This window comes from Crocodylus siamensis, chromosome 7 (genome assembly GCF_052110815.1).
Source record: "Crocodylus siamensis isolate JL-2025a chromosome 7, ASM5211081v1, whole genome shotgun sequence".
NCBI classification, from domain to species: domain Eukaryota; kingdom Metazoa; phylum Chordata; order Crocodylia; family Crocodylidae; genus Crocodylus; species Crocodylus siamensis.
The window spans coordinates 16,528,517-16,544,127 of NC_143401.1; the positions used below are offsets into that span (position 1 = coordinate 16,528,517).

Below are 15,611 nucleotides of genomic sequence, written 5' to 3' on the forward strand. Positions count from 1 at the left end.
TTGCAGAATCGGGGCCTGCACCCACCCGCTCCTCGTTCGGGCTGTAACAGGTTTGTGCGATTCCGCGGAGCCTTGTCCCAGCAACGGACACTGACATTGGCCTCCACAGCTACCATGCCATTTCAGATGAGTTTGAGGCTGGTGCAGATAGAAATGAATGATTTAAAGGAACGAAAGCAGCGTTGACAGTCGAGCTGACAGTCACGTAATCAGGACAGGCAATGCAGCGCAGTACTCACACCACCTCGATTGTCGACACGGGGTCCGTGGCGGGAGATGAGGACGAGGCGCCGCGCGGGGCCGGAGCGCAGGAGAACACGTGCGCGGCGCCGCGCGTCCCTCGTTGCCATGGTTCCCGCCGCTTCCGGCGCGTTGGCGGCGGGGGCGGGGCTGGGCCCGGCCGGGGTGGCTTCCCGCATAGCGCATGCGCCTGGCCCCGCGGCGCTGTCCCGGCTCCGGCCCGAGTGCTCCAGCGGCTGCAGCTCGTCCGGCGCCGCCATGTCGGGCCCGCGCGCCCCTCGTCCCACGCTGGGGCCGCCCCGCGACTTCGGCGGCATTATCCAGACCTGCAGCGCCAACGTGCAGCGCATCGCGCAATGCAGTGAGTGCCCCCCGCCCCTCCTCCGGGTTTCCTGGCCTCAGGGTCCAGCCCCTCCCCTCAGGCCCAGGCCGCCCAACGCAGGTGGGGCCAAGGAGGAGCCGGCCCCGGGTCAAATCAGGCAGTTGTGCAGGGGGGGGGCACGGTCCTCCTCCTTGGGTATCTCCGGTGTTCGTCGTCAGGGTGGTTGCCTGGTTTTGCAGCGTGTCCGTGTCCCGAGCGCTGTTGTTCCCATTCATTAGCTCGTCTGATATTAGGAAGTGCTCCACTGTCATCCTCATGCCACCGGCGCCTTTCGTGGATGCCTCTGTTGACTTCCCCCTTTGTGCACAGAGGGGGATCCTGGCGCACGCGGACCCAGCCCAGCCTCTTATTGAGGTTCCCCCCGCCTTTTTATCTACACTCTCCCTGTCCGTGGCCCCACCCAGTCCCTGGACCTCCTGGTCAACCACCTTCTGCCCAGGCTAGCCATGTGCTTGACCAGGAAGGAGGCTGTGGCCGGGAGGGCCCTTTTTCTTTCCCTCATCCGCTCCCCAGAGTACCCCTGGGCAATGTCTGCTTGCTCCTTGAGAGTGTGCTCTGCTCGGTGTCCCCACTTGGCGCGCTTAATTTGAACCTCTCACCTGAAATCCTGTCCCTGTTTTTTTCATTCTTTGTCCCACAAATTCTGTTGTCACTTTTCCTGTGGCCTCCCTACCTCAGGGAGGCCAATGAGTGACCTGGTGGGCTAGGCCCACACTTTCTTTTAGAGTTGAACAAGTAGCTCTGATGTTAGAGGGGCCACTGTTTCTGCTTGGGCCAGGTCCGCAGCTCCTGGTATGCAACAAATAGGCCTGTCTGTGAAGTGGCAGGAAATTGCCAGTGCCCCACTGTGGCCACTTAGGGTGTTCTTGGGGGTTTTGTGTGTAGTTGTTTATGCAGTTTTTAAGCACAGTTTACACAGACACTTTTGTAGGATGGTTAAATAAGGGCGATCATACCTTGATTGGGAGAGTTGACCAGACCTCCTGAGAGTTCTTCCAGCCCTGCTTCTATGATTCTTTTTTCCCCTTGTTTTCATGTTATCGTCTTTGCATTTCCTGACCTTTTTGACTTGGAGCCGCCTTTCTTTTATGTCATGCCTTCCATCTCTACTTGCATTTCACCTTTGAGTGTACTTGCCCTATGTGGCTTTCAGAGCTACCCCAGTGCATAAGCAATGCAGCTAGACTTCATATTGTTTTGAGACCAGTGACATTTCTAACCTGTGTTATCTGTCCCACTTGGCTTGTAAGCTTTGTGGGTGCTCTTTTTAAACAGCTCTTTGATCTCTCCTGTAGCAAATAGCAGCTGCCTTCTTTGACTGTAGAAACAGGAAGTCCATTATGGAAGAAAATGCTTACTGGTGAACCTGACTTGTAATGTCACAAGCAGAAATCCCAGTTTCTCTCTCTGTGGAATGGGAAAGGGGAGCAGCTGCCTGAACTGGTAGCTAATAGATGGGATGTCAGATGTTGAACACAAGATCATGGTGATCCTGTGGGGCATAACGTACATTATAACACAAAAACTCTCATTCTCAAGCTCCTATGGTTGCTCATTTATGAAGTAAAGTGTAAAAGAAAATGCATCTATTCATGAGCTCACCAAATCTCTAAAATGCTTAGGGGCATCTGGCATTTATTGGATTCTAGCAGGGTAGAATCCAGAGATGTAGGTTTTTCAGAAAATTTTGAATTGGAAAATTTTTCAATGCCCTAAGTAGAGCATGATCTGATTTTAGCATATTTATTTGATTTGTTTTAGTAAACAAAACTAAAAAAGTACCCCCATGTTAATTTCCCATGTTAATTTTATGTCCCAATAGCCACAAGTATTTGAACTGAAATATTTGATTAGGAAAAAAAATTAAATACAGCATACTTAATGTGGTTTAAATGTTATATTCAAACAAATTCAAAGCTTTATGTGGAAAGAAATTATTTTTATTGGAATACTTGTAAACATGTAAAGACAATACACAATAGCATGGACTTCCCTTACATTGTTTGTTTAAATTTAGAAAAAAATGAAAGCTCTGAAAACTGTTGACGCACTAATTTTAGCACACCCAAAGAACTGTGCATGCATGATGTGCCGTAGTTGTCCACTCATCTACTTCAACAGTTTAATTTTCTTCCACTGAGGTAATTGTGACTCATCCAGTTTCAATCTCACTATCTGTAGACTCACTTGCACTACTTACTTATTGAGGCAAATCTGTTTCAAAACTACTTGAACTACATTCTCTTTTGCTAAATGGTGGTTTTATCAATGAGTCTATGGGCAAGGATGACTTATCACACTACATCTTCTTCACTAATTGTGCTTCTGACTGATTCTCCAGAAGCAAGCGATTTTGAGAAATAGAAACAAGCTTAGCAGTGCATTTGTTTGTTAGTGTATTCCTTTTTTTTGTCTTGATTGAGCTGAAAGCCTTCCAGTTCCGTTCACAAGAAGCTGCTGTTGGTGGAATGCTTAGGATCCTTAGAGCAATCCTGGACGACAGTCGGGTGTTACAGTATCCCTTCCACCATGTGAGAGGAGATGTATTCTGTGCTGCCTTCCAAGTGATGTCTTTGCTCCAAAGTTTTTCTTTTGCATGGTACTTAGCCATGATGACAAACATTGTCATTTCATCGATATTGGGGACATTCTTTGCTACTTCCATAATTTTATTGAGAGCAGTAGATAATTCATTTTTTGATAAATGCTGTCCTCTGTGTTGAGGATCCAAAAGGTTTGCTGCCAGATGAACTGGATGAGAGCAAAACTCAGATCTCTTAGTAAACATTTGTTTTACTACTACTCCTGTTTTGGATAGAGGTGAAGAAGGCAAAAGCTCAATTAGATTTTCACTCAGTTGTCTGAATATCTCTGAAATATTTGAAAGACTTGGTGCATCTCCTTCACATTTCTTGATAGCCACTGAGACTGGTAGTAGCAAACTGAACGCTCCTTGAACTCGAAACCAAAACACATTGTTGTCGAGTATCTGCTTCCAAATTTTCACGGGATTCATCTAGGATACTGTCATCTATTGAAGCATGCTGCAAACAGTTCTTCGTGCACAGCAAACTATGTAAACACTTTGTAGCCGAACACCGTCTAGTTTCTCCTGGCAATAAAAGTGCACTTTCCTTCCCCTGCTTCTCTTTCTGTAATTTCTTCAGAGTCTGATTAGCAACATGATGATTATTGAATACCTTCACAATCGCTTTGCAGTTTGTCAATATTGTCTTCATTGTATCTACACTTAATGTGTCCTTTGCCAAAAGATTGAACAAGACAGCCAAGTACTATTAAATGAGGATGCTTTGCCTTTAATATTTGCCATGCAGCTTTCATATTATTCATATTATCAGTTACACAGGCTTGTACCCTGGAGGGACCTGCACTTCCAATCTCTTCACTCAGTAATTTAGTTATGTATTCACCTGTATGACTAGAAGATTTGGTAGCAATTGCTTTCAGGAGTATTGGTTCAGGTGTTGCTAACATAATGTTCAATAAAGGATTTCCTTGTATATCAGTCCATCCATGTGACACAAGAGTCAGTGATTCTGCTTGACCAATTCTCTGAATAACCATTGTTTGAACTCTGTCATACTCACTATCTAAGAGAGAATGTGTTAACCAATAACATGACAGTATCTTATATGATGGGTGAATTAATTTGTAATGTTCCTTCCAGTATTGATTTTCAGTTATGGGAAGAGGTGTACCACTTGCAAATATAGCTTGAGCTAACGTCTCATCTGTTTTTCCTTTATCTTTTTTTTTTTACACTTTCTCCACAAAGCTTAATTAAAAAGCTTGACTGTCTTAAACAGTTACTTATGGTGGGTCTCATATCTGGTGACAATCTTGAAAGCAAGGATCCTGCTTCATTTCCCCCCAGTCCTGGCAGCTAAACATTTTCACTTTTTCCAATTTTTGCAAATCTGCTATTTCATTTGAGCTACCAAGTTCCTGCAACAAAAAGGGGGAAAGATTTTTATTTTGGCCTATTTTAGTCTGGCCTCATCTATCAGAAGAAGGAGAAGCACCAGGGAGCTTGCTTCCCCCTTCCTTGCCAGAAAAAACACTCTGCTGCTCACCTTGCTGCCCAGTTGCCCTGGGACTGCAAAGCCAAAGGGAAGCATAGTCTGGCTTCTGCCATAGGCCATAGGACTAAGCTCGCTCTGGTGGGTTGAAATAGCGAACTATTTATCTATTATGTAATTAAGAAAAAAATTATTAAGCCTAAGCCACTTTGGGTGCTTAGTGCAAGCAGAAAAGCAGGATACAAATATTTTAAATAAATAATAGTCCAGAGTTGCATTAGCAACTTTTAAAATTATAATATTTTAAGATAGGTGGTAGTCTATACTATGTGTTGTTTAACATTAGTAATTTGTTTACTTGCATAGGATTCCTGAAGCAGACTTTTCTCAGATGTTGTTCCACCTCTTTGTTGTATTAGCTTTCTGTATATGGGTTGTACTCTTTCAGGACAGTTTCTACATGTCAGTAAATGTTTCTTCATTCTTGTAAATATTGTGGGCAGGAGCATGCTAATAATACAACATCTACCAACTTTCTTCCTTCCTTCAGTGGCTTGGACTTTACTATAATGATGCCACACACTAGTTTTTTTTTCTGATTGGGCATTATTGTGACTATTTCAAACCAAAAGCACTAAAAAACTAGCAGATCTTATGCAAGCACTTCCAACTTCCCCAACTCAAGAAAAGAAATGAGATGCTGCTCTGTTTGCTGAACTGAAAGTGAAACAAAAATTAATCACAGTTTTAGTTTTGGTTTTGTTTCATTTGCAGTTTGAGATGAAATAAAAATTTTGGCTTTTGTTTTGATTTGACCTGCGCAGCCAATTAAATGATTTCATAACTTGATTTTTGGGTTGGATTATTATGTGAGTCTATTTACCCTCATGTTTACAAAGCAATAAAACAAATTTGTACTCTTGGGCACACTTCCTAGGGATAATCACTTGAAAAACATTAATTACAACTTTGAAACTGGTAAGCTTGCCTAATATTGTATTGGCACCCATTCATTGTTACTAATGAATTTTATGAAACAATCAATTTTTAGAAAAATAAAGCACTGGAAAATTTTCTGCCCCACATCTTGGGTAAGATAACATGGGAAAAAAACTTGAACTTTTAAACTTGTACTGAATATTCAGGTACTTTTGTGAGAGCCAATGTTAGATTAAATTGGACACTTCTGTCATTAGTTTCTTTTGTAAAGAAAGAAATATGGCTTGGTTATAGGTTCACAACCAAGAACTTTCAATTGAATCTTACTCTCATAGATGCACTTTCAAAACACTTACGGTAACAGAAGCTACCTACTGCCAGGCTGAGGAAAGTGTATGCAGGATTCTTGATTGCGGCTATTGAGATCTTCCCCCACCATCCCTCCCCCTAGGCTGGCTTATTTCTCCTGACAGTATCAGAACTCCAGATAAATCTCCCGTGGGGGGGTGACTGCCCCGGCCTTCCGCTTCGGGAGGCCCCATGAAGTAGAGCAGAGCAGCGGTGGCATGGAGCTGGGCAGAGCAGCAGCAATGTCCAGCCACTCCCTAGGCCCCCCCCCCGTTGATGCTGGCAGCGATAGCTTCTTCAGGTCTGGGGCCTGGAACTGAGCAGAGGCAGGGCCTGGCATGGGCTGATTTGCCCCACACCCTGCTCAGGTCAGCTCTGCTCCTGTGTCATTTGCTAGAATTACATTGGATTGTGTCCTTAGTCGATACCAAAGCATGTCAGGCTACCATATTTTCTTACATACAACACATACCTTTTTCCACAAAAATTAACCCCCTGAAATTGGGGTCTGTACATTAAGCAGGGAAGCTGATTTTGATGGGAATAGAAGCACCCTGCTTTGATTCCTGTCTACAATGCAGCAGCTGTAGCTGAGAGAGTTAGTTGGCTCAATGCCTCATTGTTCTTCATTAACAATAGCCTCTTCCTTTTTAACTGTCTTGGTGTTCCACAAATCAAGCTAACCATTCTCTGGGTAATTTTGCTGTCTGTTTGCAACTCTTCTCTTATATCAGCTTTATTTAGGTAGGAAAAGGAAGGTGATTTAGCTGAAGATTAGGGTCTGTCCCTGCTTTATGCAGAAACATCTCCACCCCCACCCCATTCTGCCTTTCAGATATTATACTGGGGCATGTTGTATGTGAGAAAATATGGTACTTGGTACAAGTGAAAAGTCAAAAGGTTACCACTGTCGTTTTCATCTTGCATGAATCTGATAATGGTGACTAGGGCTGTGTGAGGCTTCAGATAGAACTTTGGATCTGGAGAAGCTTTGGATGCTTTGGGGTCCGAAGCAGCACATCCGGGTCGAAGTGCTGGCCTCGTTAGGTTTCCCGAAGCGGTTCGGAGCTCCCGAACAGCTTCAGAGCTGCCTCAGAGATCCGGCCATAGGGTATAATGGGGAAACAATAAAATATCTATAACTATGTTATTTTTTTCGCCGATTTTTGGATAAATTTTTCAGGGCTGGTAGACTGCAGAGAGGATGAAACCTGCCAAGTTTCAAGAAGATTAGTGCAGGGGTTTGGGGGAACTGCCCCTCAAGCTGTGGACAAGCAAAATTTGTGCCTGGGTGCTTGTGGGACTGTCTTGGGGCGGGGAGGGGAGACAGTTCTGCAGGCCTGGTTGCTAAGCTGCTGTGTTACCAGTTACCCATCAGTCAATCATGATTCACTCAGGGTCCAGCTCAATACACAGGATCTAGCAACTATGTAATGACTTAACGAGCATCTATTAGCACCTACAAAACCAGGCTAAGGAGAGGAAAGAATGAATACACACAATCAACTGCCCCAAAAGAGACACAGTCTTGGCATGAGTTTTGCCTGTCAGCAGCTAGGGGTGCTGGGCCCCAGGCTCCCCCTGCACCGATCTCCTTGACAGCTGGCAGGCGCCGTGGCCTCAGCAGGGGCCACCATCCCTGCAGCTGTCACCCTGCTGCGCCATAACACACATAGTATCACCCATGGCATGAGTTTTGCTTGTCTGCAGCTTGAGGTGCAGTTCCCTGCAAACCCCTGCACCCATCTCCTTGAAACTTGGCAGGCTTGGTGTCCTCAGTAAGAGCTACCAGCCCAGCAGTTTTGAACCCCTGTGTTATAATACATAGACGTGACATGAGTTTGGCTTTCAAGAATCTGGGGTACAGTTCCTCTAAAACCCCTGCACCGATCTTCTTAAAACTTGGCATGTTTCATGCTCTCAGCAGAGGATACCATCCCTGCATGTTTCATCTAAATCAGACAAAAAACAACAAAGTTATAGATATTTCATTGATTCCCCATTATACCCTATGGCTGGATCTCCACAGTGGCTCCAAAGCTTCGGCGCCACTTCAGCCGGTTCAACGTGAAAACCTGGCCCAGAGCTCTGGGTCGGATTGCGGCCAGATCTGAAGCCAGATTAGATTGCTGCCAACTCGTACAGGTCTAATAGTTGCTATATCTGGAATTTTTTTGAAGGTTGACTTGAACTTGGCAAGAACTTAAACTTATTAGTAGATTTTCTTAGCCCTCTTATCAACATTTTACGGAGTAGAATGTAAATAAATGGTACTGACATTTCTCAACCACTTGCTTTCTCCGTCCTGAACCATCACAAGCTACTCATTAACATTCAGAAGTAAATAACTTATTGGAGTACAGTAAAATTGCATGCGCCTTGCAGGAGAGTCATATAAATGACCTTTCAAAAGGTTTTACGTGGAAGCTAGAAATATCCTCAAGTATCCTTAAGTAAATAGGCAAAGCTTTGTGAACAAGGTCTACCAGATGTGGCAGTTCACCTTGCAACTTGGCCCTTCTTTTTTTTACTTGTTTTGTCAGATTAATCCATTCATGTAGTTGTGACGATGTAGGTTTAGCTGAAACCTGGGCTCTATCTGCCTATGACAACACCCTGGTTCTCTGGCTTTCTGCTAAGTAATCTATTCTGAACTTCTGCAACAGACCTTGTTTTTGTGGAATTTCCTTGCGTCAGCCTCTGACTTCCCTCTTTTATGAACTCAGGTTCTCTTTCTTGTAGAGGTCATTGACCAGTGGTACTCTTTAGTTGACACAGGATCTTTATGCTACTCATCAAAATAAGAACAGGAACTTGCTCAACTTTTGTCATCAACCAAAAAAAACCCTGGAGAATCCTTAGTTCAATTATTAGTGTATAAATATAAAACAAAATAGAGCAGCTTCCACGGGGGTCCAAGAGGGAGAAGCATCGAAGCCCTAAACCTTTCTGATCTCCTATTATGCTTCCTTTGTTCCATTTCTTACAGGAATCCTGGTTTTCTGTGTTTAAAATTGCAAATTCTCTGATTAAAAAAACACAAATTCTATGATTTTAAAAACCAAAATCCATGATTAAACTAAAATACCACTATATGTATATGTATCAGTTGAACACAGTGTGTTATTGATATAGTTACAATATTAAAACAATTTGGAAGCCCACCAGTGCTTTGCTCACTATAACAAAATAAATTCTAAGTACCTATAAATTGTAGTATTAGATTTGGGGTTTTTATCATGACAAATCAGAGCTCCCCCTGCCTCCTTTGCCCACCAGGACATGGGTTCTGGCCCCTCACTCCACACCCACAGCTCCCCCCAGCCCTGCTGCCAGGACTGAGGCCAGAGACCTGGATCCATAGCCCCCTGCCCCCACAGCAGCATGTGAGCCCTGTGGGAGGCAGCAGCTCCTGCAGCAGATCAAAACATGTAGCCATGCTCCCCTTCCCCATAAGTGGCACACCCTGAGTGGAACCCATGGTAAGGGGCAGATGTGGGGTGCCTGCTGTGGGCTTGGGCTCCCTGCCCTGCTGCCCTCTCCCCAGGACTTCTGCAGCCCACTGAACAGGGCCTGCTATGGCAGGGCAGAGGGGAATTGGTGGGAAAGTTCACTGTTGCCACTGGGAGCTCCATGCCACCATGGTGAGGCAGCCCCTGCTTTCCGAACAGCAGTGCAGGGCACAACTCCACGCCACCACCCCCGCTGCTGCCATGCAAACAGCTTGCCTCGCCAGGGCAGTGCGGGATTTGCAGCAGCAAGGAGCTTCCCTGCCTGGCCCCACCGTGTCCTGCTGCGCCAGGTCCTGCCCGCTGGGTTGCAGAAGCCATGGCAGGAAGGCAGCTGGGCAGAGAGCCCGAGCCCCCAGTGGGCAGCCTGCCCGAGCCTCTGCCCCGTGCACAGATCTGGGGGCATATGCCCCCTGCTACCTCTGGGAGCATGCACAGCAGTGGGAAGCCAGCCCCATTTCCCCTGCCCCCAGATGAGCTGCTCTGTCCCACTTTCCACCGGGGCCCTGTGGCTGCACATTCGGGCCCTGGGCTCCAAGCCCTACATACCACCCTAGCTGGGCAGCAGCCCCAGTCCTGCCCATCTCCCTCCCTATGGGGCCTCAATCTCCCCATCCCCCTTGCCAGGCTTACCTGCTGAAGCTACTATCCAGGCTGCTTGGTGGCCATGTGTATATGTGAGTAAGCACATGGTACCCCATACCTGACCGCCCTCTTCCTGCTCCCCCCAGCCCCTTGCAGGCTGGAACTGCCAGCCTGCAGAGTGCTCTTTGCAAAAGTGGAAAATCTGCGTGTTTCTCCATTAAAATGAAAAATCTGCATTTTTCATCTTTAAAAGGGAGAATATACATTTTTTCCCATTTTTTCTGCAGGAAACACAAAACCCAGATACCTGCTTATGAAATAGCAAGTTGCCGGGGCATCTTTATAAGTAACACCATGAGAACTAGCGTATCATGCAAATGATAACAAACCTATGATTTAAGCAAACCATTACTTGAAAGAATATTGCTATGTGTAGGCATCCAGATCAGGCCCTGATGTGCCATGAATTGCCTGAATTTGGAAACGGTGTCTGCATGAAAATGTTTGCAATCTGAAGTTGAGTACAATTTTGAAAGTTTGAGCTATAAGAGTGGAGCTATTCAAATGGCCTTTTGCTTCGTGTTGCATCAAGAAGGATGTGAAGAGATTTATTTTTTCCTCCTTAATTTCATAGACTTTATAGATTTCATAGACATTAGGGCTGGAAGGGACCTCGGGAGATCATCGAGTCCAGCCCCCTGGCCAAAGGGCAAGAAGTCAGCTGGGCTCATAGGATCCCAGCAAGATAAGCATCCAATTTACTCTTGAAGGTGCTCAATGTAGGTGCTTGAACCACCTCCGCTGGCAGACTGTTCCAGACCTTGGGGGCTCGGACAGTAAAGAAATTCTTCCTTATGTCCAGCCTGAAACGGTCTTGCAGGAGTTTGTGACCGTTCGACCTCGTCATCCCTTGGGGCGCTCTGGTGAACAGACGTTCCCCCAGATCCTGGTGGTCACCCCTGATAAACTTATAGGTGGCCATCAGATCACCCCTGAGCCTGCGCTTTTCCAGGCTAAAGAGTCCCATGGCTCTCAGCCTGTCATCGTAAGATCTGTTTTCCTGACCTCTGATCATGCGCGTGGCTCTCCTTTGGACTCTCTCAAGCTTCTCCACATCCTTTTTGAATTGTGGAGCCCAAAACTGGACGCAGTACTCCAGCTGTGGCCTCACCAAGGCCGAGTACAAGGGGAGAATGACGTCCCGGGATTTGCTCGAGAAGCATCTATGGATGCACGCCAGCATTTTAGTCACCTTACTAGCCGCAGCATCGCATTGCAGGCTCATGTTCATCTTGTGGTCAATGATGACCCCCAAGTCTTTTTCTTCTGTAGTGCTATCCAACGTAGCACTGCCGAGCCTATAAGGGTGCTGCAGGTTTTTCCTCCCAAGGTGGAGAACCTTGCATTTTTCGGTGTTAAACACCATCAGGTTCTCATCTGCCCATTTGCTGAGCTTGTCCAGGTCAGCCTGGATCACCCACCTATCTTCTGGCGTGGATGCTTTGCCCCAAAGTTTGGTGTCATCGGCGAACTTGGCTAGTCCACTCCTGACTCCAATGTCCACATCGTTAATGAAGATGTTGAACAGTATGGGTCCCAGGACAGAGCCTTGAGGGACCCCACTGGTCACAGGGCACCGTGATGAGTGACTGCCATCAATCACAACCCTCTGGGTCCGACCACGAAGCCAATTTCCCAGCCAGCGGATCGTGGTGGAGCCAAGGCCACAACTGGGCAGTTTGGCCAAGAGGTGATCATGGGCTACCAGATCAAAGGCTTTTTTGAAGTCAAGATATATGACATCAATCTCTTCTCCCTTGTCCAGGTGATAGGTCACCTGGTCATAGAAGGAAATGAGATTGGTCAAACAAGACCTACCCGCAACAAACCCGTGCTGGCTGTCCCTTAGAATGTTAGCCTGGGCCAGTCCATTAAGGATGGCCTCCTTAATAAACTTTTCTAAGATCTTCCCCAGGATAGAAGCCAGGCTAATGGGCCTGTAGTTAGCCAGATCCACTCTCCTCCCTTTCTTGAAGATCGGCACCACATTGGCCTTCTTCCAGTCTTCGGGCACTATACCAGAGCGCCAGGAGTTTTCAAAGATCCGTGCCAGGGGCTGGGCTATGACGCTCGCCAGCTCCTTGAGTACCCTGGGGTGCAGATTGTCAGGGCCGGCTGACTTGAAGGTATCCAGCTTCTCAAGCTGTTCCTTCACGAGGTCAGCATTTATGGAGGGTAAGGGATCCCCACCACCCGGATCTCCCTGTCCCATAGCAGGCATGGGCGTCCCATGGGACTGATGAAAGACTGATGCAAAGTACCTATTTAATAGGTTGGCTTTTTCCTGGGCGTCAGTTGTCAGTTGCCCCATCTGGTTTAGCAGGGGTCCAGTGTTGCCCTTGCTTTTCCTCCGGCTCCCCACATATCTGAAAAAAGGACTTTTTGTTGTCCTTGATGCCTGAAGCTAGTTGGAGTTTGGTTGCAGCCTTGGCTTTCCTGGTTTGGTCCCTGCAGGACCGGACCAGCACGTCCTTCATCCTTTGTAGGCTTTCCTTTTTAGCCACAGTAGGTCCGCTAGGTCTCTGGAGAGCCAGGGGGGCTGGTGTGCCTTCTTGCTGCCTTTCCTCCGTGTTGGAATAGATTTAGCTTGTGCATCGAGGATCGCTTCCTTCAGAAGCAACCACTCTTCTTGAACTCCCATCTCCCTGGGGTCATGGTCCCTGAGGGCCTGACTGACTAGCCTCTTGAGCTTGTCAAAGTCGGCTTTTCTGAAGTCAAGGACTTCTGCGTTGCTGACTGACTTGCCAGCTTTACGGCGGATGGTGAAGGTGATCAGCTCGTGGTCGCTGTCACCCAACTTCCCATCAATCACTAGGTCGCCGATTAGGTCGTCCCCCGTAGCCAGTACCAGGTCAAGCAGCGCTTTGCCTCTCGTTGGCCCATAGACTTCTTGAGTCAGGTAGAGGTCATCCACGCACGAGAGAAAGCTTTGCGCCTGCTCAGATTTAGCTGAGTGATCTTCCCACGAGATGTCCGGGTAATTGAAGTCACCCATGACAACCAAGGTCCTGGAGCAAGCGGCCTCAGTCAGTTCCCAGGCGAACTCCTGGTCAAGCTCAGGACTTTGAGTGGGAGGTCTGTAGTAGACTCCCACTGTTGTGTCCCCTGTGCCGAATTCCCCACGAATTTTTACCCAGAGGGTCTCTAGCTGTCCATGCCAGTCGCCAACATCAGCTTGCAGGGACATGTAGCTTTCCTTCACATAGAGAGCTACAGCCCCGCCGCTTTTGTCAACACGATCCCTCCTGTATAGGGTATAGCCCTCTATACCCGTGGTCCAGTCATGGGTGGAGTCCCACCAGGTCTCCGTTATCCCAATGACATTATATTTCTTTGCACTGAGCAGGAGGACGAGCTCGTCCTGCTTGTTACCCAGGCTCCTGGCATTAGTGTACAGGCAGGCAAGTGTGCCCTTGGGGGCTCTTGCCTTGCCCACAGATTGTGCCAGGGCTGGGGCAGGGGTGGGCTCCCTTAAGTGCCTTGGTCCGCTGGCTTTGCAAGGGCCGTTCAGCGGGCCAGCAGGTGCAGTAGTCCCCCCGTCCCCCAGCGGGCTTAGTTTAAAGCCTGGTGGAACAGGTCAGCCAGCCTGGCTGAGAAGAGCCTTCTCCCCAGGGGAGAGAGGTGGAGGCCATCTCTTCCCAGCAGCTCGCTGCCTCTCTCTCCAAAGAGCGGGCTGTGGTCATGGAAGCCAAAGCCTTCCCGATAACACCAGCGCCGCAGTCTTTGGTTCACTGCGTGGATCCTCCTCTCCCTCCTCAGCCCATAGCCCGAGACTGGGAGGATCGACGAAAACACCACCTGAGCTCCCAGACCCCTAAGCCCCACTCCCAACTCCCTGTAGCGCCTCATGACCTGGCTGGGGGTGCTCCGAGCCGTGTCATTGGTGCACTACCTCTGGAGGGAGTTAATTTTACAGCCTGGACATCCTGACTGTGAAGAAGATTTTCCTGGTGTAAAAGTGTGATGCTCTACCAACTGAACTATCCAGGCCCACATCCTATTCTGACATCCTATATGTCATTACTAAAGGCATCACTGTCTATTAACTGAGCCATTACTGCATTACATGCTTTTCGGCCATCTTTTTAATGCACACTATGATAGAATTGTAGAAAGTTAGGGTTGAAAGGGACCTCAGGAGGTCATCTAGTTCAACCTCCTGCTTAAAGCAGGACCATCCCCAAAAAGATCATTCCAGCCAGTGCTTTGTCGAGCTGGGCCTTAAACCCCCTCCCAGGATGGAGATTCCACCACCTCTCTAGGTAACCTGTTTCAGTGCTTCACCACCCTCCTATTGAGAATCTTTTCCCTAATATCCAACCTAAACTTTCCTTGCTGCAACTTGAGACCATCACTTTTTGTTGTGTCATCTGCCACCAGTGAGAACAGCCTAGCTCCAGTTACAAGCATGGTCATAATCTTGGCAGCAACTGGAAGTCACTGCTGCTGCTGTGTCCTTGGTGCCCAGCTGTGTCCCTATGCTGCTGACAAGAGTATAAACCAGCGATTCCAACCAGGGTGATGCAGGACCCTGGAATGCCTTGATCCTTTCAAAGGTGCTCCACAATTCTGTATAATGTTAGGTATGCAAACTGTACGCTGTGAGGTATGCAAACATGATTTAGAAGATGAACCCAGAGATTTCTAGGAATCCGTAGAATTAATAACTTGACCTGTTGAGGGTCTAAGTTGTTTGCAACAGAAAATCTGCTTTATTTTTATTATCATGATCATCATCATTTTTTCCTATAGTCACAAAATAAATAAAAACTAAGAGCTGACATTTTTTAGATATAAGCAAATCTAAAAAAGGTTGAGAACCACTAGTATAAATATGCTTTTGAACTCCTCCCAGTGATGACCCACCTTATCTCAGTGATGACGTCACAGACAAAATGCGTAATGAAGTTTCCCAGGATCTGCTTTTGGGAATCCGAAAATTGAGCTTCCCTTATTCGACAAGCTCTGAAGTTGTGTGTGGGGTTGGTTTGTTTTTTTTAAATGTAAACATAACTATTTAGGAGCAACTTCCATTTCTTTACTCCAAAATTGGCCTAGCGGAGGTGGGAAGTGGGGTGCTAGTTGAGTTGTAACTTTACATGGTTCATAAAGGTACATGGTGAACTTGGAAACTTCTCAATGTCCCATAAGTTTGTTTTATATAATATGTCTGCCTTAGATTTCACAATTATGCTTTTGCCGCTCTTATCTGAGTGCGTTTTCCTATTTATATCCCACAAATATATAGTCCTGTTTCTTCATAATGTGAAAACTGTCCAAAATAAATAAAATTAGGAAATTTCTGCATCTCTAACAGCAATACTGGGTTGTTATAAAAAGTAGCTAAATTCTGAAGTGTAATTTCCAAACTGATAATACCTTTTTATTTTAATTAGCCACTTGCCAAGTTTTTGAAATAAGACTAATGTAGAAAGCATTTAGGGTGAAATATGTAAGCATTTGCTTAAATAATTTTTCAGCCTTAATTAAGCAAAACTTTGGCAATAT

General features: G+C 46.6%; 1 protein-coding gene across 1 annotated transcript in view; it reads left to right on the forward strand.

The window, feature by feature from the left end:
- Positions 1–396: 396 nt before the first annotated feature.
- STX12 (syntaxin 12) overlaps positions 397–15,611 on the forward strand; it is a 30,263-nt gene continuing 15,048 nt past the window's right edge. The window contains exon 1 of the mRNA XM_090057888.1: positions 397–601. Coding sequence (XP_089914014.1) covers positions 499–601 — 103 coding nt within the window. The 5' untranslated portion in view covers positions 397–498. The remainder of the gene's footprint in view (positions 602–15,611) is intronic.